Raw genomic sequence first — 25,089 nt, 5'->3', positions numbered from 1 at the left:
CCCCATCCCACCCACCTCCCCCGGGCTTCGAGCCCCATTGCTCCTTGCTGCTTCTAATGAGCTCACAGCACCTTTCCCGAAGGAAAACATTATATAACTATTGAGTCTATTTTACCATCATAACTAAACAAAATACTGAATTTTAGCATAAAAACTGACCACACTTGGCAACTAATGAAAACCTCCACTTACTCATAATTATCAAGGTGAGACGGTTTTGTGGGGGAGAAAGGCTGCTATAAAAGAAAACAGTGCTTAGCCAATTTGTGGAAATAAAACTGTCTAAATGACTCGATATTGGCCTTTATGTCTTCTAGATGTGAATGGGGTGGGTCCTGACTGGTAGTAAATAGTAATTGCATCAGTAAGTGAAAAATTTAAATAGAACGCACCCCCTATTTATGAATGATTCCCTTACCTTAGAAACATGAGAATAGCTCTGGAAGGCCTCCACGTCTGAGGCCGTTCTGGGAAGAGGAGGCCCACTGGGGGCTTTGACACTGTACTTTCCAGAGGATCAGGCTAAACTAAAGAAGACCTTAGGGTCTGTATGTATCTTAGAGCTCATGCCATAAATAGCGGCCATAAAAAATGAGAAAAGGAGCACCCATAATTCTATCATGCTAACACACTAATTGCTTTCATCTTCTTTGTTCGCTCTTAGTACTTGACTTAATGCCATTATTTCACGCAGCTATAAATACTACAGAGTTAAACTGCTGCTTTCTCTTTTCCACGCAACATTATATTATTAACTCTTTTGTCTTGAGGCTATTTTGGTTGCAAGGAACATTTACTCAGTCAAGTCAAATTATCTCAGAATAAAAAGGTAAGGGAGCTTGTGTGTGAGTGTGTGTGTGTGTGTGTGTGTGTGTGTGCGCGTCTGTGTACTGTGGGGGAAGAGTTTGTGCCCTGTGTGTGTGTGTCTGTGTGCTGTGTGTGTGGGGAGTGTGTGCACTCTGTGTGTGTGTGTGTGTCTGTGTGCTATGTGTATGGGGGGAGTATGTGCTCTGTGTGTGTGTATAAATGTGTGTGTCTGTGTGCTGTGTGTGGAGGGAAGTATGTGCTCTGTGTGTGTGTCTGTGTATTTTCGGGGAGGAGTATGTGTGCTCTCTCTGTGTGTGAATGTGTGTGTGTGTGTGTGTGTGTGTGCTGTGGGGGGAGTATGTGCTCTCTGTCTCTCTGTCTTTGTCTCTCTCTCTTTGTCTCTCTCTCTCTCTGTATACTCATACCTAATCCTGCAGAAATCCAAGGGCAGGCACTGAGGAACTAAGCCAGCCAAGATTCACAGGAACTGAGCTGAGACATGGAAAGCCACCAGCAGCTGAAGCTGCTGCGAGGAGCCCTGGGCGGGCAGAAGGTCTCCTCTAATATCCACAATTTTTCTATATTCTCATAGCTTTCATTGTCTATCTCCAGCCAACTATGCGACCTTACAGCTCTGGAGCATTCTAAACCTCTCAGGGGTTTAATTTATTATTTATTTGCTTGTTTGTTTGTGGAAGCTAAGAAGTGAAACCAGGTCCTTCCACTGTACCTCTGAGCTCCATCTCCAGATCTCTTGGGGTCTTTTCCATGCAGTGAGGCTGATTCAGTCTGTAGACTGGTGGCCCCAAGCTCAGGTCGACAGCCCTTGGTTCAGTTGGGTGTGGCTACCAAGGTAGAGTCACAAGCTCCATTTTTTACAGAGCAGTAAGGCCACCAGCAGGGACGTCCCAAACCCCCACACGTAGAGCAGCAGCTCCCATGTGACTTTGTGGTTCTCAAATATTCATGATCACGTGACATGATATCAAGCAGTCGTTCTAGAAGCCAGGATCCCTTCCCCTCCTTGTCTTGGTGTCTCTGCTTCCCATCTGGGACTGGCCCAAAGAAAACCATGGCCGTTTCTGTACACACATCCTCCCTTTCACCTAAGCTATGTAAAATATTTTTTAAAACTACATAGAGATTACAGTCTCTGAATACCTTTAGGACATACGTCATAACTTGTAATATTTTTGTTCTACACATGATTATCTCTGCCAGAGATGTGCACTTAGCTAGCTATAGGTCAAGCAATGCGCTGTGATATCTGGGCTGGCTTTGTAAATCCTCCAGAAAAAAATAGCTATGTGTTGTACATGACAACGAAGCGAGACTGGCGATCGTGTGATGGTTAGAGCTGGTGATGGCTGTGGGGCCCGAGCATGTGCTATCCTGTTTCTTTCACGCTGTGTTTCCTACTGGCCTTCTCTACCCCCCTCTGGTTTCTCTCTCCACTTGGAGCCTGTGTACTGTCCTCTCCAGATCTCACAGAAGTTTCCTCAGGCAGATGTTACCAGATAACTTCTAAGAAGAAAGAAATCATAGGGTTTTTTTTTCCGGGGGGGGGTTTGCATTTTCATTTATTTATTTTGTGTTTGTATGTTTGTGTGTGAGCACATGCATTCCTTGCTGGAGTTAGTTCTCTTCTCCCACAAAGTGGGTCCCAGGGGTCAAACTCAGGTCCTTGGGTTTGGTGGAAGGTGCCTTTGCCAGCTGACTCCTGGCGCTGGCTGCACAATTTAGTTTTTACCACGAGCTAACAGGTGACAGGAAGCTCAGCCCGCAGAGGAATCATTGCATTCTAGAAGAGTAGCCAAGCGCCTCTGGTGGACAGTGCTGTGAGAGACACAGGACACAAGGGGCAGCGCTGGGGACAGCAGCTGATCACATCCAACCCCCACATTTTTACCCAGCAGTTTTCAGGCTTTTTGAATTATGAATTGGAAGCTATGTTTTGAGTTTATTTTTCTTTAAATGAAAATTGTATATATGAACATAAACAGGATATATTCTCCACAAGAACGAAGAGATTAATCTGAGGTCATTTGATTTTAAAAGTCACAGGGTCAGAAAACACAGCACCAGGTTGTTCCTGACTTCCTAGTGGAGCAGGGGCATGGGAATGCCCTTGAGGTTTTTAGACAGACTGTCTAAGCTTGACCCTCTGTCTTGAAGGGGGTGGGATGTTCTCAGATTTCCCACGGTGCCCTCTGTCCTGTTGTGTCTCTCACTGGTCTGAAGCTTCTGGGGTGCGCAGGGAGGGACTCAGGATTTTTCAATGCCTGAACTGCAATTGGACCTCAGTAAACACAAGCGGAGGAAAGAAAAATATTTGTTATCATTTTAAAAATTCCCTTGTCTTCTCCTCACAGAATCTCCTCTCCTCACAGATCCTCCCAGGACGCTCATTCTTCAGCCCCACTCCGAAGACTTCCTGATGAGAAAGTAACTTCAAGGAAGACCCCAGACAGAAATGAAAACCTCCCAGCTTTCCCTCCAGAGAGGTAGCTGCAGTGGAGTGGGACCCTGGATCCAACTCACCAAACTTTGCCGTCGGCTTTCTTCTACCTTGAAACTAGGGCAGCTCAGAATTGTTTTTCTAAACACAACCGCTGAAGGGTTTCCCACCATCTGCTTCTAATGAGTCTCCCACAATAACCCCAACTCAGAATCCTCGTGAACACAGCTGATCAGCAGAATGTTTATTATTGGGCTAGCGGAGTGACAGTGTCGGGTCTGGCTGGGTTTGGGTCAACTTTCCCTGAGTCCCCTCCCTTGGCTTCTATAGCCAAACTTTCCCTCGGTACTTGCCACGGTTGCTTGGTTTGTCTTCATGAGGAGCAGGGGTGGAGCCAGGGAGCGCGAAGCATAGAAGTAACCCGGAGGGGCTACCCCTCCCTTTACAGGAAGTCGGGGCAGTTCGCTTGATCTGTGACGGTCATTTTTTGGATGTCGATATCATTAGAAGTGAGGATATCTTTCAGGGAGGTTATCGTTTCTGGAGGAAGAAAAGGGTTTCTTCCCAGGATCCAGGCATAATCCACGTGGAAGAGCCAGATGATGGTGGTGCAGGAGTAGACAAGGGCGTAGTTCTCATAATCGGTGGCCAGGATCCAGTACGGTGCGGACGGCATCACTGAAACCAGAGGCAGCAGCATGAGGAAGGACCAGGGCAAGGGGAGTTCCCTCTCTAGGGATCTGGGGACCCACTCTTAGTCAGTGCTTCACATGGGAAACACGTGGGGGCAGTGAGAGACAGTAAGACCACCTTCCCACCCTTCTCCAACTTCAGACCTTCAAGTGGCTGGCCTTCTTTAATTTTTTTTAATTAGTGTGTGTGTGTGTGTGTGTGTGTGTGTGTGTGTGTGTGCATGTGTGTGTGTGTGCATGTGTGCATGCGTGCGTGTGTGTGAGGTGTGTGTGTGTGCATGTGTGCATGCGTGTGTGTGTGAATGTGTGCGTGTGTGCGTGTGCGTGTGTGTGTGTGTGTGATGGCTGGGGCCACATGCCATGACATATGCGAGGAGATCAGAGGACAATACTTTTGGAATTAGTTCTCTCCAGTTTTAGTGGGTTCCAGGGATCAAACTCAGATCCTCAGGCTCATACGACAAGCGCTTTATCCACCAAGGCATGTCACCAGCCACCTTTTACTCTTGCAATAGAGTCTAAGAATGAAGTCCAGGCTGACCTGTAGCTAGTATCCCTCCTACCTCAGCCTCCTCAGTGCTGGGATTACAGGTGTGTACCACCATGCTTGGTATTGAAAATAATAACACCAACATAACTCCCCAGTGATTCTAGTGATTCTAGTCAGCCAAGGACCATTTTTATGCCCCCCCTCCCTCGACAGTGGCATGGAAAAGGCACACGAGATGACCAAGGATTCGGCCGGCCTCCTTGGGTCGACTGCCTACACTAGCATCAATGTACACAGAGACTGCTTCACAAGGAGGGTCAGAAATGCATGGCAAGGCTTCAAGTCCACCACCCCGAGTGAAGAAGTAGAGACTAAGATGTTCGGGTTCTCCCTCCTGTATCAGCTTTAAGAGTGTGCCATGGTGCCTGTAAGGCAGGCAGGAGAAGGACAATGATTTCTTTTAAGGGAGTGACCTGGTGTCTGTCCTATAGGGACAGAGAGGGGCCACCCAAGCATTTCCAGGGTGAGAAGACCTTACAGGTCTGAGATAAATTCTCCAACGTTGCCTACAGAGGTAACCAAACTAACTACCCTCTCTGCTGCCTTGTACATCCCCAGGTTAGACCAGAAGTCAAAGGGCAGAATGGAGTGACTAGAGAGTGGCAGAGTCAGGCCTCAGCTTGTCACTCCTGCCTGCAAGCTTACGCAGATGTGGATTGTTCTCCTAACATCTAGTAATTTGGGGGCTTCAGCTTCCTGCGAGATCAGACTGGATCCCGTCTCCTACTCATGCTATATGTGTATCTTTGTGGGCCTCGCCTCCTGGAACACTAAGGAAGTTTCTTGGTACCTCTTCAGTGTCCACATGGGATGTCAGGCTGTAAGGACGTGGTCAGGTGAGTCTAGCCCATCATCAGTGCCTACTCCAGGGAACAGCATATGGTAGGTGAACAGAAGATAATTATGCATTGAATTGAACCCTGAAGACAGCTCTCAGATGTGTTGGAACACAGGGCTCCAGCTTTCTATCTACAGAGCCCCTGTCTCTGAAGCTCCCTGAGGGAAGTGGATACTTACACTCAAAAAACTTGACTCCCAGCTTGGCTGGCTCTGAGAGGTTGCTCTGTGTGGCTTCACCTTCAACTTGGTTCACGGTTCCATCAGGTCTAAAGAGATTGGAGAGAGAGAGAGAGAGAGAGAGAGAGAGAGAGAGAGAGAGAGAGAGAGAGAGAGAGAGAATAAGAAAAGGAAAGGAAAAAAGAGATATGGGAAAGAAAGAAAATACACATGATTGAAAAGCAAAAAGAATCAATGAAAGTCAAGCTTCATGCCTAAGGGCTCTGGCAGCCAACATGGTGGTATCTGGTATAAGGGGCTCTTGAAAGGCCAACCAGACCTGGCTCTGGACCCTGTCCTTCCTTCTGTGACTGTTTGAGATTCAGGGGAGGAAGACAGCACTTGTGGACAAGAAGCCGCTGTACAAAGCCCAGGGCTGGGTTCTATGCTAGGCCCTGGCATTTCAACACCGACTTTGGACTGTTTGCCTTTGAGGCAGGCACTTCCTGCTCCTAGGCTTCAAAGAGAGGGAATAAAGGGGAATGGGAAAATAAACAAAACAACCCTTACAAGGTTGTCTCTTCCCAGAGAAGAGGATGACAAAGAAACAAAGGATGGGGAACTTGAGCCCTGAAAATAATGCAAAGCAGGAAGGGGACTGGAGGCACTTCCCATCAGCCCTGAGTTGCAGTGATGTCTGAGCATTTGTCCCATCTAGGAGCCCGAGTTCTGAAAACCCCTCTAGTTCAGCTGGTGTCTGGTGAGCGTGGGAGATTTTGAAACAGAGCAGGTTGTCACAGAGGCAAGGAGGAAACATGGTTCTGAGACAAGTTCCGTTTTCAGAGACGTAATTGTGAAGAAACACACAATTTATAATCGGTCCCCCAGCACTTACCAGTGACAGAGATATTCTTTCTTGGTGGTACATAAAATGGTGGCATATCTTTTTTGGAGACAGGGCTTCTCTGTATAGCCTGGAAGCCTGTCCTGAAACTCGCGCTGTAGACCAGGCTGGCCTCGAACTCACAAAGTGCTGGGATTACAGGCGTGCACCACCACCGCCCAGCAACGGTGGCATATCTTAAATGTTCTGGTCTTGAAACCAAGGAAGTACTCTTCACAAGGACCTGGCCCATTTCAGGCTAACTCCCAACGACCCCACGAACCCAGGGGGCAGGGAAAAGAGAGCCTTGGGAAGAGAATGGAGAAGGTGGTGTCTACACACGGAGGTGGCAAAGGAGCTGCCTGCCCGACAGCGTCATGCAGGCCAACCATGAGAGCTAAGCATGTGTGAGGAAGTCGAGAGCTTAGCACTGTGGTTTGCAGTGAGGGATGTGTTGTGGAATGATCTTTTTGTACACTGTGAACATGGGTTACTCCGATTGGTTTAATAAAAGTCTAAGCGGCCAATAGGGGACTAGATCAGATACAGAACACGGGATAGAGGTAAAAGCCACATGGTAAAATGTAGATTAATAAAAATGGGTTAATTTAAGTTCTAAGAGCTAGTTAGAAACAAGTCTAAGCTATCAGTTGAACTTTCATAATTAATAAGTCTCTGTTCTTGATTTGAGAGCTGGAAGGAGGGACAGAAAAACCCACTTACAAGGATGCTCTACAACCAGATCCTAAGCAGCAGGTACGGGAGGTTAGGGCAGGTGCTCTCATAGTCCTGGTTACATTGTCTGTTTGTCACCATGCAGGGCCAGGCACCATGTCCTGCTGTCTCTTGGAAGATGGTCTGTCTCCATCTGCAAATGGTAACTTAGCAACACACCAGGCTCTTCTCTTCTCTATCATTTGTGTCTTATTCCAGAACAGTTCTTGAGACACCAGTCTCTGATGATGAAGGCACAATGTGTTCATGGGGAAAATGCATTTGTATTTTGCTTAAGTAGTGGTTGTGTTACATTTAGTGTGTATGCATGTGCACACACACGCCTTTCACGACATTAGTGTGTAGGTCAGAGGATACTTGTGGGACTCAGCTTGGTGGCAGGCGCCTTTGCCTACTGAGCCATCTCACGGGCCCCAATCTGTGTTTTCAAGTAGCAGGAGTTCAGTCATTAAAAAGTCATGCTTATTAGATGGTCACCCCATGCCAAACACTTCTGTAAGAGCTTTACTCCTTTTACCCCACTTAACGCCCAGGGATGGTAGTTCTCTTGCTCCTGGCTACAGAACTAGCTAACCTAAGAGCACATTCTAGTCTGATCTGAGGCAGGCAGGCAAGGAGCAAAGCTGGGTCCCTTCACTCTTCCGTTCTAGGACAGTTCTTCTGGGCCCCAAGTTCTTAAACACAGGCTGAGAATTCCAGTTCCCTGTGTGTGGGCTTCATGGGTTTGGCATCTAATGGGACATAATATTTCATTGATCCTACTACCAGGCAGAGGTGATGTACACCTTTAATCCCAGCACTCAGGAGACAGAGGCAGGCGGACCTGGTCTACTGAGTGAGTTCCAGGATGGCCAGGGCTACACTGAGAAATCCTGTCTTGAAAAACAAAAATAAAATAAAAAGAAAAGAAGTCATTAGAACTCTCCTGCCTGCTACCGTCTGGATAAATGTTCCCCAAAAGGACCTGGTAGAGGTTTGGTCCCCAGGGTGGTGCTGTTATCGTGGACATGGGAATTGAGACTGAGAGAGGTCCTTAGGTCACTGGGGGGGGGGGGGGATGTCCTTCAAACAGAATTGTAGAAATGTAGAACCACATTCTCTTCCTGCTTCTCTTTCCTTCCTCCTGGGGTGAGTATTTCCACCACCAGAGGGTCAAGGAATAAATCTCCTTGATTCTAGACGGAACCTCTAGAACTGCGGCCCAAATAAACCATTTCTGTGGTATTCCACTATGAGGAGAAACCACTGACTAGTACAGGGCCTGTAAAATCCTTGGAGATTCCTGGCAAAGGCATGTGAAGCCCTGTAGTCAGTCCCTCCAGCATCCTTCCCCTGGTACTCTGAAAGGAGCTCCTTCTGTCAGAGGGCCCTCAAGTGCCTTCCTTCCTTCTCTGGTTTACACTGGCTGGCAGTCAGCTGGCAGGGCTCTGGCTCACAGGGCTGTTAGTGGATGGTATGGTGGACACAGAGAGCCTCTGTGGTCCTAGCGACTTGAGGGCTGAGCGTAGTTGTTTTCTTGGAGTTGAATACCGTCTTCATATCTTTGTAGAGGACAGAAAGAACATCCCCTCACCCCCGGCCTTTTCCCACTGGTCTCTGTTCTCTTTCTTTTCCCTTTCCCGGGTCCGAATCTAGACTTCATCATGAGTCAGTTGTATGGCCCCTGAACAAGTTGTTAACCTCGCTGGACCTAAGTCTTCTCACCGATGAAGTTTATAATAGTATCTATTTTGCTTTATCATGGGGATTAAACAATATATTTTCCTGTGGGGGTGAGGGGAAGGCCTTGCATATAGGAAACACTGAAATGTGTTTGTTGGTGGTGTAACTTCGGTTGGTGGAAGGTAAACAAGAAGGACCTCTTCCTGGGTCTTGTCATGTCTGCTCTCCAGGGCAAAAAGTTCTGGATTGAAGATTAATGTCCAGAGCACTTAATGACAGAGGTACATACTTCTAAAAGACATCCTGTAGGCCTAAACTAGGAAGCGCGTATATCTGATGCTTGCTCTGCAAGGAAAGGAGGTGCCTGGGGCTGGAGATGCGTTTCACTTGGTAGGGTGCTTCTTAGCATACAAAAGGCCCTGGGTTAACATTAGTACTGCACAGGTAAGGCTTGGTGGCACACACTTGTAATCTCAGCACTAAGGAGGATTAAAAGTTTCAGAACATCCTTGGCTACACAGTGAGATGGAGGCCAGCCTGAGCTACGTAAGAGCCTGACTCAAAAGAAGAAAGAGAAAGGGTGGGGAGCTCCCTAGCAGGGAAGCTGGCTGGAGGTGGGATACATTGCCGTGGGAGCAAGTTCCCAGAAGTATCCGGCAAAACTTTATGGCCTTTGTAAGAAAGGGCTCTCTGTCTTGGTGTGGAGGCCACACAAGGCAGCCTGATGTTCTCTGCTTCCGGAGTCTCCATTTTGCAATGAGAGCAGGGGCTTTGCTACATTCCTGTTGACTCCCTATGGTCTCTCAGTGTTTGGTAATCAGCAGGAGCTCAGCCTTGGTTAAAGAAGAGAAAGCATGCATTCCAGCCTTATCCTCCTGCCTAGCTTGAGGAACACAAGCACGGTCTCCCCGCCTACCTAAGAGCAGAGGCACCACAGGGTCTCTCCCTGCCCTGCCTGCCCGCCTCAGCGCACAGCAAGGTCACCCACCCTAGGCAGGCCCGCCACTCACCTCAGCTCCTGGTTTAGCACTTTGATGTTCCCGTTCTCCATCTGCGAGTAGTTGGCTTGGTTGCAGTTTCCTTTCTCGAAACTCGCTGGGATTTTCTCAATTTCGTACCATCTTCCGAGATACTGCACAGACAACAAGGAACAGAGCAAAACCCAGGGGCTCTCTGGGGACCTGCTGACTCTTTCCCATTGTTATCTTAGAAGCGGAGCCCTTTCCAGGGGAAACCAGGCCAAATGGGCTGCATCGTTCCCAGCCAGCTGGGCAAGATAGCGTTTCAAAGGAGACTCAGTGAATGGATGTGCGTGGGTCCTGGTTGTTTGCCACAGCCTACTCCTCAAGGGCTCTTTATTTGGAGATGTTCTCAGAGTTCTCTGCAGTCAGAACCTGTGTGAAATTCTAGTCTCCGAGAAGGGAAGGGATTGTCTGGTTCCGGAAAAATACCTTTCACTTCCAACAGCATCTTTGAATTTTGTGTAACTCAGACATGTTGGCCGTGAGGCCTTGCTGCTTGGAGTTGGTTTACTGTTCCGATTTGTTACCTCTTGGTTATAGAGGGCGGCTTGGTAATATTGAACCAAACTAAAAATACATGCTCTTTAGCTCAGCAATTTAACTTCTGGGAATGTATCGCCTGCTGTAAAAAAAAAAAAATGATCTGCGTGTATAAGGCTATCGGTTACAGTTCTGTCTGTCACAATAAAAGGCAGGAAATAGTCCAGCGAGGGGCTGGGAAGTTAAATGATGGTGTGCATCTATCCGATAAAATTTTAAACACCCCCTTTTAAAAGAGGTATATGCAATTATCTCGAAGGTATCGAAAGAGTGAAGAGCAGAGGGTCAGGTTTGAAGTGCAGGGTACTTAAGCTGAATTCATGAACAACGAAAGCTAATGGGATGGGTTTTCTATTGCCACAGTGAGGAGCTATGAACTCTCACCAGCACAGACACTGATGCTAACCTCACGAGGCTAAAGCTGAGATGTAGGCTTCCTCACCTTCCCGAGGCTCCGAGATAGAGTGGGCATCTTTGCTTTCTCCATGTTACACAGGCCGCCTGCTTTCTGGACCCAGAAGTCCTCCATTGTCAAGGACCATTGCGTCTCCCTGACTCTCATTTCTTCAACTCTCTCTCTCTCTCTCTCTCTCTCTCTCTCTCTCTCTCTCTCTCTCTGTCCACAGCTAGGAAAGATGTTCTGCTTCTAATAACTTATGTGATTAATACAGCCTCCTGGATAGCCAGTCTGGTCATCTCAGGTCAGCTCTGTGGAATCCCTTTATTCTGTGGAAGGTAGCATGTTCACAGTAGACAACAGGCCACGGGCATCTGGAAGCTGTTATTTTGGCTACCACAGCCTAATGCATATTTCCTTGTATGTGTACACATTGTCTATAAAAAAGGTATACAATATGCTGGTTTTCCTGGTTGCTCCTGGCGGAGGAAACTGAGGAGACTAAGGGAAACATCATTGTATGCTCCTTTGGACCTTCGGGGTTTGGGTCGTGTCCACCCAAACCACCTCCACTCTCCATGGTTCCCGGGATGGAGCACTAAAAGGACTTTATACCAAACAGGTGTGCTATCACTGAGTGATGGGCCCAGCTCTCTTTTGCATCTTCAGCATTTTGAACTACTTGAGTATATTTGCCTAGTCAAAACATTAAATGTAATCATTCTATAAACTTAAAGACTCAACAGAGCAAGCAAAGCACACATTCGCCTTCAAGCATCCAGAAGCATCCAGAAGCATCCAGAAGCAAGTGACGGCACTGCTTCAGTCACGTGACTCTGCTAAAGCCTGTGTTCACAATCTTTGACCATAGTTTACCACTCCTTTAGCAAACCCCCACAGTCCATTAAAAACACTGCAATTTAGCAGAGGCCTCTAATCCCAGAACCTGGGAGATGCACAAAAACCAAAAAATCAGGAACCCAAGGTCAGTACCAGATGTGAAAGTTCAAGGCCAGCCTGGGCTACAGGAAACCCTGTCTCAAACAAACAACCAAAATAACAACAACAACAAAAACCATAGTGAAACAAAACAACCCCATTGAACTTGTGTATATACAGTATATACAAAGTCCTAAGAAAATGATTTGGGGGGATTTAGAATGTTCTTCTTGCCTTTTTCTTAGACTAGAGATGTGTGCGACCATGCTTAATTTATTTGGAAATGGAAGTCACACTTGATTTTGTGCAACTGAACTCTATCTCCAGGCTCGCTAAGGAATCTTAAAAACAAACACACAACAAAAACCCACAGACACACACTATTAAAATAATGAGTACTGCAAATTTAAAAGATGCAAGATCAATAAACAAATATGTTTCTACATATGGGATGAAAAATCTGCCAATGAAATTAAGAAATTCCATTTACAATAACATAAAAAGAACAAAAATATTTAGGAATAAATTTAACTACAGATATGTAGGAACTTGTGTTTTGAAAACTGCAAAATATTGGTAAGACAAAAAGGTAAATGGATGCTGACCAGTGCTGGTGCACACCTTTAATCCCAGCACTTGGGAAGCAGAGGCTGTCAGATCTCTGAGTTCAAGGCCAGCCTGGTCTATAGAGTGAATTCCAGGACAGCTAGGACTGTTACACAAAAAATCCTGTCTCAAATAAAAAAAAATTAGCTAAAAAGACAGCTTATGAACAGAAAGGGTTAGGATGGAATACTCTAGAAATCGCTCCTTGTATTCTCTGCAGAAATGGACAAGCTGATCACAAAATTCATATGAAAATTCAAGGGACAAAGAATAGAAGAATAAAGTTGGAGGACTCCTACATTTTGATTAGAAACTTATGACAAATATGTAGCAATCAAACATGGAGTAAGTATAGACAGACATACACCTGTAATAGAATTGAGGTTTTGAAAATAAAACTTCATAAATACGATCAACTGATTTTTACTATGCATATTAAGACTTTCAGTGGAGAATTGGTAATGGAGAATAGTGCTAGAACAACAGGAAAGACATACAGATGAAGTTGGATGTTCCTATGATCAAAGGCCTAAATGCAAGGGCTTAAACTATAAAACTCAGAGAAAAACATAGAGGTGTACATCTTTATAGCCTTGGGTTATGTAATGCTTCTCTAGGGATGAGACTAAGTGCTACCTACTGAGCTAATGGGATACTTACTAATTAGGTACTTAAGTTTGTAGGGCCGACCCCAAAGTAAAAACATGGACAAATTCGATTTGATTGGTATTAAAAAGCCCTCATGCTTCAATGGGTATATTGATAAAGGAAAACATTCCATCTGTTGTGGAATATTATTTTTAGATGTGTTACATTTGTTTATGCTGTGGAACATTTGTTTTAATAATACAAAGATGTGTTCTATTCTTTTATGTTGCATTTGTTTAACCCTGTGAAGCTTTAACTCTTTGCTTGTCTAAAATACCTGGTTGGTCTAATAAAGAGCTGAACAGCCTATTTGCTAGGCAGAGAAAGAATAGGCGGGGCTGGCAGGCAGAAAGAATAAGTAGGAGGAGAAATCTGGGAACAGGGTTCAAAAAGAAGGAACAAGAAAAGGAGAGGAGGACACAAGGGGCCAGCCACCCAGCGACATGGCCCGCCATGGAGTAAGAGTAAAGAAAGGTATACAGAATAGAGAAAAGCCCAGAGGCAAAAGGTAGATGGGATAATTTCAGCTAAGACAAGCTGACTAGAAATAAGCCAAGCTAAGGCCGGATATTCATAAGAAAGAATAAGACTCTGTGTGTAATTTCTTTGGGAGCAGGGTGGCAGGCACCCCAAAAGAACAAAGAGTAAATACAACCAACAACATTTTGGCATTCCACTGTGGGGTTAGAGTAAAACAACAATGACAACAACAATATTTATCAAATAGTGGTATGGAAAACCCTTCTATCTATGTGTTGCTTTTATTGGTTAATGAATAAATCTGTTTCAGCCAGTGGTTTAGCAGAATAGAGCTAGACAGGAAAACTAAACTGAATGCTGGGAGAAAGAAGAGGTCAGGGAGAAGACATAAAGCCACTGTTGCAGACAGACGCTCTGGAACCTTGCCGGTAAGCCACAGCCACATGGCGAAACACAGATTAATAGAAATGGGTTAACCAAAGATATAAGAGCTAGCTAGCAATACGCTTAAAGTAGTTGGCCAAGGAGTGATTTAAATAATATAGTTTCTGTGTGATTATGTCAGAAGTCTGGGCAGCCAGAAAATGAACACGCGGCTTCCAATCACCAAAACAGGATAAACTATTTTAACATATCTGGAAAAGATCTGTATCTAGCTTAGAGAAAGAGTATTTGGGTACCAACAATTAAAAGGTTTGAGTGGGGGTGTTTCAAGACAGGGTTTCTCTGGGTCTGTCCTGGAACTCATTCTGAAGGCCAGGCTGGCCTCAGACTCACTTCACCTGTCTCTGCCTCCCAAGTGCTTGAATTAAAGACGTGCACCATGCCCAGCGCTTTTTTTTTTTTAAGTGCAAGAGATTTGAATGGAAGATTGACGCATGGCTCATAAGCACATGAAAAGATAATCGTCACCACTTAAGAAACACATACCCCTCTCTTCCAAAAAAGCCCCAAGTCTGCATATCTGCAGCCACAGCATTTCTATAGCAGAAAAGTAAAACAATTCAAACAATAAGGACAAGTAACTGTAGCATCATCCCTAAATCATTTGGCAATGAAGGAATGGGGTGTTGATGCACTCTGCGAACGGGTGAACCTTGAGAACATTCCCTTCAGCCACAAAAAGCTAGCCCTGTATATACCATAGACAAATTCATATTGACAGAAAGGAAAATATTGGTCGTGTGGGTATGGTGGAGTTGGGAAGAAAAGGAGTGTTCTGGTTTGGGTATGAAGCTTCTCCTCAGATTGGAGGTTTGGTCCTGATGTGGGTAGAGTTCAGAGGTGAGATTTTAAGAAAGTCATAGGATGCTGAGGGCTCTGACCTAACAAATGGATTAGTACCTTGATGGATTTGCTACACTGGGAGGTGGTAAGTGGGAGGGGTCTAGTTAGAGGAAGCAGGCCAGGGAGTGCATGCCTGGGAGAGATGGTTCTTGTTTGCTATTCTTTCTCTCTCTGCTTACTGGCCACAATAAGCTAAGCAGCCTTCTGAACTATGTATCCTGTGAGGTTCTGCTCCCATAAGCCTGCGGGCCATATGAACCATCGCTGAAATCACTGAAACCAGAGCCCAGAACCTGTCTTCCCTCTTTCAAGTTGTTTCTCTCAGGGTTTGTCACAGTGGTGAAAAGTCTGAGAAGTGCAGCTAGAGAGATTGTTAGCGGGTTTGTGGCTTCTTCTTAAGACAATGCAAGTCTTCTAAAACTGATTTAATGATGGCTACATAACAGTGAATCCTTGAAATAAATCCTTGAAATAAAAACCTCTTTGAACAAGTCAGTAAAACGCTATATAAACTAATCAATCCAATAATTTACCTTAAAAATAATCTGCTTTAGGACTGGAGAGATGACTCTGCAGTTAAGAGCCCTTGTTGCTCCTGAAGAGGGCTGGAGTTCAAATCCAGGCCTACTCATGGTACAGCTCCCAGCTGCCTGTACGTCCAGCTCCAGGAGACCCACCACTCTGCACAGGCGCCTTCTCACTTATGCACGTTCACACACACACACACACACACACACACACACACACACACACACACATTCCAAAATATCTTTTCAAAACATTTTGCTTCAGTTCTCAAAGGACATCTGAAAGTGAAGATATCAGTTATATTTTCCAGGATACTTTGGCATTTTTACTCCCAGATTAAAATCTAACTCAAATTCCCTGGATATTATCATAAACGTGGTTTTTTTTGTTTGTTTTTGTTTTTTGTTTTTTATTTTTTTTGGGTTTTTTCCATGTGTTGGGGGTTCCAGGTTGATTCAATTAAAGAAAATTCTTAAGATGTTAATGAAGAATGTCAGTGCAGACCTTAGTGTGCGGTCTTTCCTTCCTTACCTTGGGCTCTGCCTGCCGCTTGATTCCTCCTTTCTACTCTCTAAACTCTTCGGTCCCACCCTCTAGCACTTCCAGCACCCACAGTGACTGATAAGTTCTCAAGCCAAGTGTACTGCTCCCTAAAATCAACCAAAATCTTTTTAAAGAGAAGGGGTCTTAAGATTAGAACCTAGGCCTTCCCCAGTTGTGGAAGCTGCTGAGTTCTGTCACGTAATCGCTGCCCCCTTTCTTGCTGCTCCCTTGGACTCATTCCAAAAAGAAGGAGCAATTATGGGGAGCTAGTTATATTGTAGGTAACAAGAAAACACCCCTAGGGAACTTATGGCCTTTCTAGGTCCTGTCTTGAGCTCTCTGACAGGAAACCTATGCGTGTACTAACTGTGTCACGGGAGGACACTCCACTTTCCTCTCTGAACAATAGCAGTAAACTAGTCATAGCCAATGCCCCAATCCACGTCCCCTAACCTCACCCCCACCTTCCCATAGATGTGGGGGACAATCCCTACACATTGACAGCTCGTGCTTGCCACTCCGTGCTCTCCCCTGCCAGGGAGCTCCTATGACATGTTGGCATTCATCTACAGGGCAAGCTGAGGTGCCAAAGACTCCCCTTCTCCCCTTTGTGGCCTCAGAGACTACTTCAGGGAAACCCAAATAAGAAAGGTAAGTGTCTTCCCGTTGGGAGTGCAAAGGTTCATATGCTCACAGATAGCATTAGGGACCAGGCATGCGAACAGGCAGGATTGTCTTTTCAAGGTTGTATAATCTGTTTTCCACCCAGAAGACTGGGGATGGAGGTAACTAAGAACCTCGGTAACCCCTGTGCCAAGGCACCAAGTCATACCACACATCCCCCAAGCTCCCTCAACCAGGACCAGAAGTGATTAATTGTCTAGGTGACCCTTGTACTATCTATGTGGCCAAAGGCTCCCCGCAAGCTCCCAAATTAGAACCAAAGGTGGCTAATAGGTTAGATAACTTCTGTGCTAACTGGAAGACGGAGACCACACCAGATCCTCCCCAGTCCCTTAAAATAATCCACGTACACTGTCTCTAGAGCCCATCTTTCAGGAAGAAGTGGCATTGATGTAGTTATGCATTTTTGTGCACATGGGATTGTGTTAAATCAGGAATTTTCTCCAAGTTGCACTATACTTAAATATGCCTAAAATAAACCTCCTGGGGTCCGACTCTGGAAGTCTGAACCAACACCGGCTACTGAGTCGTCTTGAACCGATTTTCTCCTTGCCTCACACGGATTGTTACCCTGCTGCAGAGACCTCCACACCTCCCCAAGGCTTGTTTTGGAGGGAGATTAAAGAATAAAATAAACCTCTCGGCATGCTCAAAACAAAGGGGAAGTTTGAGTTACCACACCTTTTTCACGTCAAAATTCTCTTGCACTGGAGGAGTTGGGCATTTTCCAAGGTGGAAACTTTGTCCCTTGGCTGCCGTGAAGAGGCTTGTCAGTGTAGCCAGGAGCAACAGCATGGTCGCCATCTTGGGTCTGGGCCGCTCCAGGAGAGGCCTGGGGAGAAAGAAGGCAGCTGGATGTGTCTGGGTCTCCTGAGGACACACGGTGATGGAGAATCCTTGAGGGCCTGGTCCATCAGCCGGCATTCTCCTCAGCACTGAGGAGCTGCCATCTTGCAGCTGCTGCCAGGCTGGCTGTCCAGTCACAGTGAGACTGTCACCTCAGAGCATTGGCCTCTTTGAGAGCATCTCTTGCTGAATTAACCTCCTCCGTGGACCTGCACCCTCCCACGCCCCATTGAATACTTCTCCAGGGTGGGCATCCTGTCCAGTTCTCCTCAGAATCATCCCAGACTCTTGGAAATGTCAGGTAGGTATTTGTTTCTGGAACAAAAATAAGGTGTCTACAGGGATCGGACAAAAAGGTGCATCGAAAGGTCAAAGGTCATTCTGTGAATGCGAAATAAAGCTCAGATCCAAATCATGCATAAATTAACTGTCCTATCAGATTCATAAAGGAATGCTGCCTGGACCCCCACACTTCATCCTTGTGTGTCTTGCTGGGCTGTCCTATCAGCCCATGCTTGGCCTGGGAACCTTAGCCAAGAGCAGCATATGGAGATCCAGTGTTATTCAAATGGGTTTCCAATTCTGACTCTGCCACCTACTAAGTGTAACTGTGCAAGTCAGACCTTTGCTTCTTGGCTTATAAAGTGGAGCTAATAGTCATGTCTATCTCATGAATATTTGCAAAAATAAAATGGGATAAAATAAAGCCAGGTGTGGTGGCAAAGGGGGCTACTAGAGAAGCTTAGGTGGGGTAATTCTGGAGGTCATCAATTCAGGACCAACTGTAATGACATAAGACACCTCCCCAGAAAGAGGGAGGGGGTAAGAATATTCAGAGTAGTGGCTGACACCAAGCAGGTACTCAGTATATATTAGCTATTTGTTATTTATTTATTTCTTCATTTATCTATCTATCTATCTATCTATCTACTTATTTATTTTGAGACAACCTCTCACTATTAGCCCTGGTTAGACTGGAACTTGCCTTTTAGATTGGGCTGATCTTGAACTCACAGAGATTTTCCTGCCTCTGCCTCGTGAGTGCGGGAAATTATAAACATGGGTCTCTTTGCCCAGCTAAATACTAGCGTTGTTATTATGAAAAACAGAAACAGGATTGTATTTCCCAAGTGTTTTCCCCATTCGCTGAGGGTGTTTTTCCACGAGAGGGTACGCATTTAACCAGAGAAGGCCTGTCCGCTGATGTGGAAGAGCACAATGTCATTTCAGGTCTCTGGTGGCTGCAACTGGCTCTGGGCAGGGACAATGGATAGATTGCAATGGCTGTCCTTGCAGGCTATGGCTGGACACTTCGGGCTCCTCTCTGCCTCTTTCCCCCGACTTGCCTTCCCTCTGTTCCCTTTTCATGACTCCTTGTCTCTCACTGCACACGAGCTATTTCCAGCTCTCTGCCTTTCTTTCTGAGATGAAGGTGACTGAGTCAATGCAAGCAAAATGTTCTCAGATCCGAGCCCTGAAAAGGATGTGTCATAACAGGAATAATTATAACCACTTCATTACGAGTCTTTCAACCTCCAAATAACTTTAATAATCAATAGCTTCTTTTCTGAAGGCTTTGTTGCCTGGTTTTCAAAAGAACAGTTATGTAAGGAGCAAGAGCTGCCAACTGGGGCAGGTTGGGGAGGGGGTGGCTGCTGAAGCTCTCTTGAGCAAATCTGTGGAGGGACCACCATCTTTAGTCCTGAAGGCCCCCTTCCCTCTCACTATGTACACAACACCTGTGTTTTAACATTTCGGGGGGGTGGAGTGTTTGTAGAAGCCCAGCCCAAACTCACAAAACTTTGCACCCATTCTCCAGCGCTCTTGGAATTTTCATAACTCTGCCCAACAGGCCTGACCCAATGGTCTTTCCCAAACGCCGGACTTCATGTGCGGCACATAGGATGCACACTCTACTGCGTTTACAAATGGATAGGACCTTAGAGGACAACTACACAGCACCCCCCCTTGCCAGGTGTACAGTGGGGAAACTGAGGCCTGGAAAGGAGCAGGACCATGACAGGGCCAGCTCTCCATCCACAGCCTCTCGGTCATGCTTCCTTCTGTGTCCATCCCTTTCCCTGAATGCCTGCCTGTGAGACCTGATGAACCCTGCCTCACCATGCAACAGCAATAACTAGTCAGCCCCATGTCTAGCTCTGACAATGCCTTATGACAAGATGTTCTCTTGTGGCCTGAAACATACCCCGAGTTCTGTGGGAGGAGTCAGAGCACAGCTCACTCCCCTTGACTACACGGCTTCCAGAGATGCCAACTGGCTGTTGGAGTTTTCTTCCTATAGCTAGAAGTCCTCGAGAGGGAGACGCTGATATTTCATGCTCCTTCCATTTGGATTCACCTAACACTGACAGAGCATGGTATTGGAGGGCTTACATAACTCTGGGTAAAAGATACACGGTTTACAATGCGTGTCTTCCTTTTGTCTAATATCGCAGGAAGCTCATCTTGGTGAACTTACCTTGAGAAATAAGCTTAACTGTAATTTCAACTGACTGTTAAATAACTTTGAGGTAATTCTTCCCAGCCTGCAGTGCACCCTGGGTAGGCACTGACTGTGGGTACACTGTAGATCAAACATGCTGAGGCTCTCCTTGGAAGCTCTGGCCTCGGTACCCACTGTGGGATCTATACCGAGGCCCCGGCGTCTCATTCAGAAGCCACCTGTGCTGAAATTGATTGTGTTTTCTGTAAGGTCAATGGTTCAGCTTAATTTGTAGACCTCTTGTAAGGCCAGAGCTTGAACCCAGTTCTCCAAGAGCCTACGCGTCCCTGTAGCCACAGTCCCTGACCTCAAGAAGCTGTGCGGCATTAACTGGAGTCTGAGGCTTCACATGGCGTAATAAAATATTTCCATGGGTGATTAGATCTTAAAAACAAACAAACCCATGTAACTTTCGAATCAAACAAGAACTGCATCTTTCTACCCCCTCTCCTCTCCTCTCCTCTCTTCTCCTCTCCTCTCCTCTCCTCTCCCCTCCCCTCCCCTCCCCTCCCCTCCCCCCTCCCCTCCCCTCTCCCTTCCCCTCCCCCCTCCCCTCCCTTCCCCTCCCCCCTCCCCTCCCCTCCCCTCCCCTTTCTTCTCCTTTTTTTCTACACAGTCCAAATTGTCCTACAGTTTGCGATGTCTTCTAGCGTGAGGGTGAAACGGTTACACCACTACACCCTGCAAATCCCATATCTAAACAAAATGGTTTCATGTCCAGTACACTGCTCACAGAATCAATCCCACTTTTCAGTCAATCTTACCGTCAGGAGCAGCTGAATCCTTCAAGAGAATTCATCCGGTACTGTCTTGGCACACAGGCAGTTTCTCATGGTCTCCTTTGGGTAGGGGGAGGTTGGGGGGCAGGAGGAGCCATCAGGGCAAGCACAGGCTTACCTACCCTCTGACTTGTGACCCGAAATTTGCCAACAGCACCTACCTTGTAAGTTTGAGGACAACGAGATGGCCTGTAGGGCTAGTATGAACGCCCCTGGTTTATACTCACCACTTGAGCTGAAAGGGGGCAGCAAAAAATCAAGGCAGTCTCTATTTTAAACATATTTATCCTAAGTGAACGTTACAACGATGTACATACCTTTATTATTATTATTATTATTAAGTCGACAGCAGACGGCAGTTTCCACACAGAATCTGGGAAGTGAGGCGCCTGTTTTGGTGCCTGGCGTCTCCCGAGTCATTTTATAAGCTCCCATCAGACCATTGCTCTTTGATGGTTATGCATGCCACACCCCCCACAGCTCGGGAACACTGACCTCAAAGCTGAGGTCTGTGTGAGGCACAAAGATGGGATGCTGTGTCTGTCCCCTCCCTTATGTTCCCCCACAGCTGCTCCCTGAGGAAGAAACAATGAGATACTGTTTGTGTGTGTGTGTGTGTGTGTGTGTGTGTGTGTGTGTGTGTGAGGGAGAAAGACAAAATGCATTTTCATTCAAAACATCTTTTTTTGCTCTGTGGATTTTCTGACTTGAAATCTTTCCCATCTGAATGCCCTTGTAAGTTCCAGCATGGCGAGTTTGTACTAGGTTTCCAAACATCTGGTATTTATTTTTCATTTTTGTATAAATGAAAAATCAACTATTTCATTTCCTGAAATGGAACAGGAATACTGCATCCCGTGTAGTCCTCGCCAGGAATGTGACTCAGGTAACTGGGCCAGGTTTGGGGTTCGGAGTTGGCCCCAGGGTGGGCCCCTGCTGCAGTGAGCACCAGTTTCCCCGTTGTGAGGTAGAGACAGACGTTATGGTCTTCTCTAGAGGTGCAAATGTAAGAGTCCTTCTGTAAATAGAATTCTATACCTGACAGGGTCAAAGTTTAGAGCATCAGTGTATCTTCAGTAGCCCCTCCCTTTGCACCCTTTGCAACACACCCACCCCCTTGCATGGCTTAGAGCTGGAGAGTGGGTACAGTTTAAAGGGGGAACATTTGGTTCAGTCACATTAGGGCATACCACAGACCAGATATACCCAGATGACTCTGGACTTGGACACCTGATGAGTGGACAGTGGTTTCTAAGGCCGTGGGGAGAATGAATGAAGAGGCACACTGAACATTCCGCTCAAGTTCTACAGCTTATCTGCTAACTCTCCAAGTTCACTACTCAAATCTTCAGGCCTTGCAACGGTCCATAGAGAGCTACAGAGGCCTCAGAGTGGCCTCTGCTATTAATGGTCAGCGTTGATGGGACCGCCTGCTCTGTAAGGACTTTTCTTTCCGCTATATTTATAATTCTATAATAATTTTCAGCCAAATGGTGCTAGAGACACAGCTTACTGTAGATGGTGAGGATGGACAGTAAAAGGAAGGCTTCAGGACTGAACAAACCCACAGGTTCCTATGCGCTGTTCAGACCACCTAAGACCTCAGAGATGAGGCAGCTGGCGCTTTTTATGAGGCTACATTAAGCAGGACATGTCTGACCTCTGACATTGATTACTAGTTGTCAAGTTGGGAGCGTAGGCCCCAGCCCTAGCATTTATCCCAGCCCCCAGGTCTGGTCTGGACTCCAAATCCCAGCAGGCTAGGTCCTGACCCCTCCCTGGAGGTAGGGTCCCTTTTCCTTCCTCCTGGTGGTTGCTTTTGCAGCCCCTCGGGGCCACCCAAGAGTGCAGAACTCCCATGAAACCTGAATATTTCTTTATTTGGCTTGTTTTGATTTGGCTTGATTGGGAATTTTGCGTCGGCAGGGAGCCTGCGTTAGGAAAATTCCTAACACTAGTCACATCCAGGGACTGAATCTCTGCCCCTAAGGAGTGCAGCTCAGGTGTCTTCTTCCCTTTAGCATCCGTGAAAGGGCATAGGTCTGTGAACTAAGACAAGGGGTCTAGGCCAAGCATCGCCAACACCTTGCCACTTGCCTTGGCAATGCTCTTACTGTACCTGGTCCCACATGCACTCTCCTTCCATGTTGGCATCCTGTGGTCAGAACGGTTCCTACTACTGGAGGGAAAGGCAGGACCCAGCAGTGCAGAAATGGGAAAGAAAGCTAGAGGAGGATCCTACCACCTTGGGGACCCTTAAACCCCTTGGGTCCCACACAGCAGCTGACATCTGTCAGTGCCAGGAGACCCCCGGCTGCTCCCTACCTCCCACACTACCAGGTCCTTAGGACTCATGGGAAGCAGAAGGTCTCACAGTTTGTCACGTGTTCTCCATGTGTGTCCTCACCACAAGAAGGAGAGACAGAGAGGTGGTGTGTGCATGAGGAAGGAGGGTGGGAAAGGGGCTTCTGCATGCAGCTGTCCCCACAGGTCCTCAGCCTCAGGATGTAGAGGGACCACACCCTGGATGCCTGGTATCTGTGGCTGTCTTCACGAGGGTGTTCATTCTGATCCAGAAGCGGTGCCTTCGCGAGGGTGTTCATCCCGATTCAGAAGCAGTGAGCACGGGTTCTCTCCTGTGCCCTAATGGGAACAACATGAGCAGTGTGGTCCAGCACATGGTTCTGAAGCCATCTTCTGGTCACAAAGGGGGAGCTGCAAGGAAGCCAGAAGCATGGGCTCCCTGAGGCACGATTTGGAGCCTTCTCAGGGTACACATAATTTCCCAGTGAACTATAGTAACCTAGACCCAGGCAGAGAAAACAGAACGACCTCCAACTGCATCCTGCCCTCACAGCTTGTTTTGATACAAGAATTTCATCAGTGTGTTGTTTTCAGGGTCTATTCTCCAGGGCTTGACCAGAGCTCAGCCTAGTGGACACTTGGTAACTAGGAAGGCATCAGATTACACTGCTGGAGTTTCTCAACCACAGTTTAATTGCCTGATTTGAGGGGTCTGCTGAGTCTCCCAACAAATTGTCTCACTGCATTTGCATCTCTCCCCCCCATGTGTGTGCCCATGTATTTGCGTGCGCGCGCTTGTGTGTGTGTGTACACAAGCGTGTGCATGTGCATGTTGGAAAGGCCCCTGTTGGTCAGCTGAGTGCTGAAGTCTTTGGGCCTCAGGAGAGAAGCATCATCCTTTTGTAATAAGATTTGAGTGGCTTGGTCAGACTAGCCTTGAATTTTAGCAAGATTCAAGTCCTAAGACAGATAGAAGAAGGAAAAGAGAAGGGCCTGGTGATTCTGGGCAGGCTGTTTTGGGCATCCTGAAGCTCCAGGCAGACTCAGGACTCAGACATCGCACACAATGGACAGGGACTCTTTCCTTGCAGGATGTTGGTACTTTCTTGTACCCAAGTGTCCCAGGCAGTCCTTGTTCCTTTCCCAAGTTCCCCTGTTCACCTCTCCATCCTCCACAAGGCTTCCCCAGTGCTCACCACCCACCGTTGCCTGGATACTAAGAGGACGAGGGCAGTGAGTGGGTGATCCCCACACGGAGTCTCCTCCATCACAGGTGGGATGAGGAAGGTGGGCCTCACTGGTTAAACCAGCTGAACTAAAGGGGAAAAGTGAGGAAAACAGCCAGGAGCAGAGAAGCAGAGAAAAGCCAGGGCTGTCACTCGGGGACGGACGTGAACTTGCCTCTTACTCTATGTCCCTTCCTCGGAAAACCTCCTCTCCTTCCTGTCAGAACAACCTCTTGGTTCCTGTGACTGGTAGACTCCATCCTTACAGATAAGGCAGTGCCTCCATAGCAGATTTAGATTATCGAATAAAAGTCCAACTTGCCACCAATAGAGAGAAACTGATAGCTCTACTCTTGAGATACAGCGGAAATGCCGCCAGAACCCCAGAGAATCTTATATGTCCCAGAGGTCGAGAGATCTTTTTTTGTTTTTTGTTTTCTGTGAACAATGAGGCCTTCTCTTTCCTGCTCAGGGCCTTCTCCTGCAACAGCCCTGCCGGATGTTCCCGTTCGTTCCTTCCTCCCATGGTGTCCCCATCCCTTCCTCCCTCCAGGTCCTGGCTCAGATGTCACTTTTCTTCAAAATGCCATCCTAATCTTTCAAGCAACACTCCGGCCACTGGCTCTTTGCCTGCTCCATCCTCACTAAGCCCTCCCCTCCCACGGCAACCGAATTCATGTTTGCTTGCTTGTCGTGTTTCCCTGCTAGCAGGTAGGCTCTGTAAGTGTAGGGCATTTGTCTCACTGGCCTCTGCTCTGCTTCCCGTGGCTACACAGCACACATGAGTGCTCATTAGACCCTAATTGAAGGGAGACTGTCCCTAGATTTAATGGGTATTCAAAGAGACAGAACTAAGAGCTAGAGGTAAAATTCTAGAAGCTCTCTTGGACTTAGTTTGCCGGAGGAGCACTAACCTCTCAGTCTGTACCTTTTTTATCTAAATCATCCCTCATTCTAGGAATTGCTGGTCATTG

At 46.8% G+C, this 25,089-nt stretch overlaps 1 protein-coding gene across 1 annotated transcript; it reads right to left on the bottom strand.

The window, feature by feature from the left end:
- Positions 1 to 3,494: 3,494 nt before the first annotated feature.
- On the bottom strand, positions 3,495 to 21,056 carry Apod (apolipoprotein D). The gene is made up of 5 exons (XM_085685404.2): positions 20,903 to 21,056; positions 17,139 to 17,289; positions 9,794 to 9,915; positions 5,525 to 5,613; positions 3,495 to 3,943 (listed from the first exon to the last, which is right to left on the bottom strand). Exons 2-5 carry the CDS (start codon positions 17,259 to 17,261, stop codon positions 3,708 to 3,710), a joined length of 570 nt encoding a protein of 189 aa, XP_085541530.1. The 5' UTR covers positions 17,262 to 17,289; positions 20,903 to 21,056; the 3' UTR covers positions 3,495 to 3,707.
- Positions 21,057 to 25,089: the final 4,033 nt, after the last annotated feature.

The sequence above is a fragment of the Myodes glareolus genome, chromosome 2, assembly GCF_982192425.1.
Source record: "Myodes glareolus chromosome 2, mMyoGla1.1, whole genome shotgun sequence".
Lineage (NCBI taxonomy): Eukaryota > Metazoa > Chordata > Mammalia > Rodentia > Cricetidae > Myodes > Myodes glareolus.
Note: the sequence above shows the minus strand (reverse complement) of the source record. Positions and strands in the feature narration are given on the sequence as shown.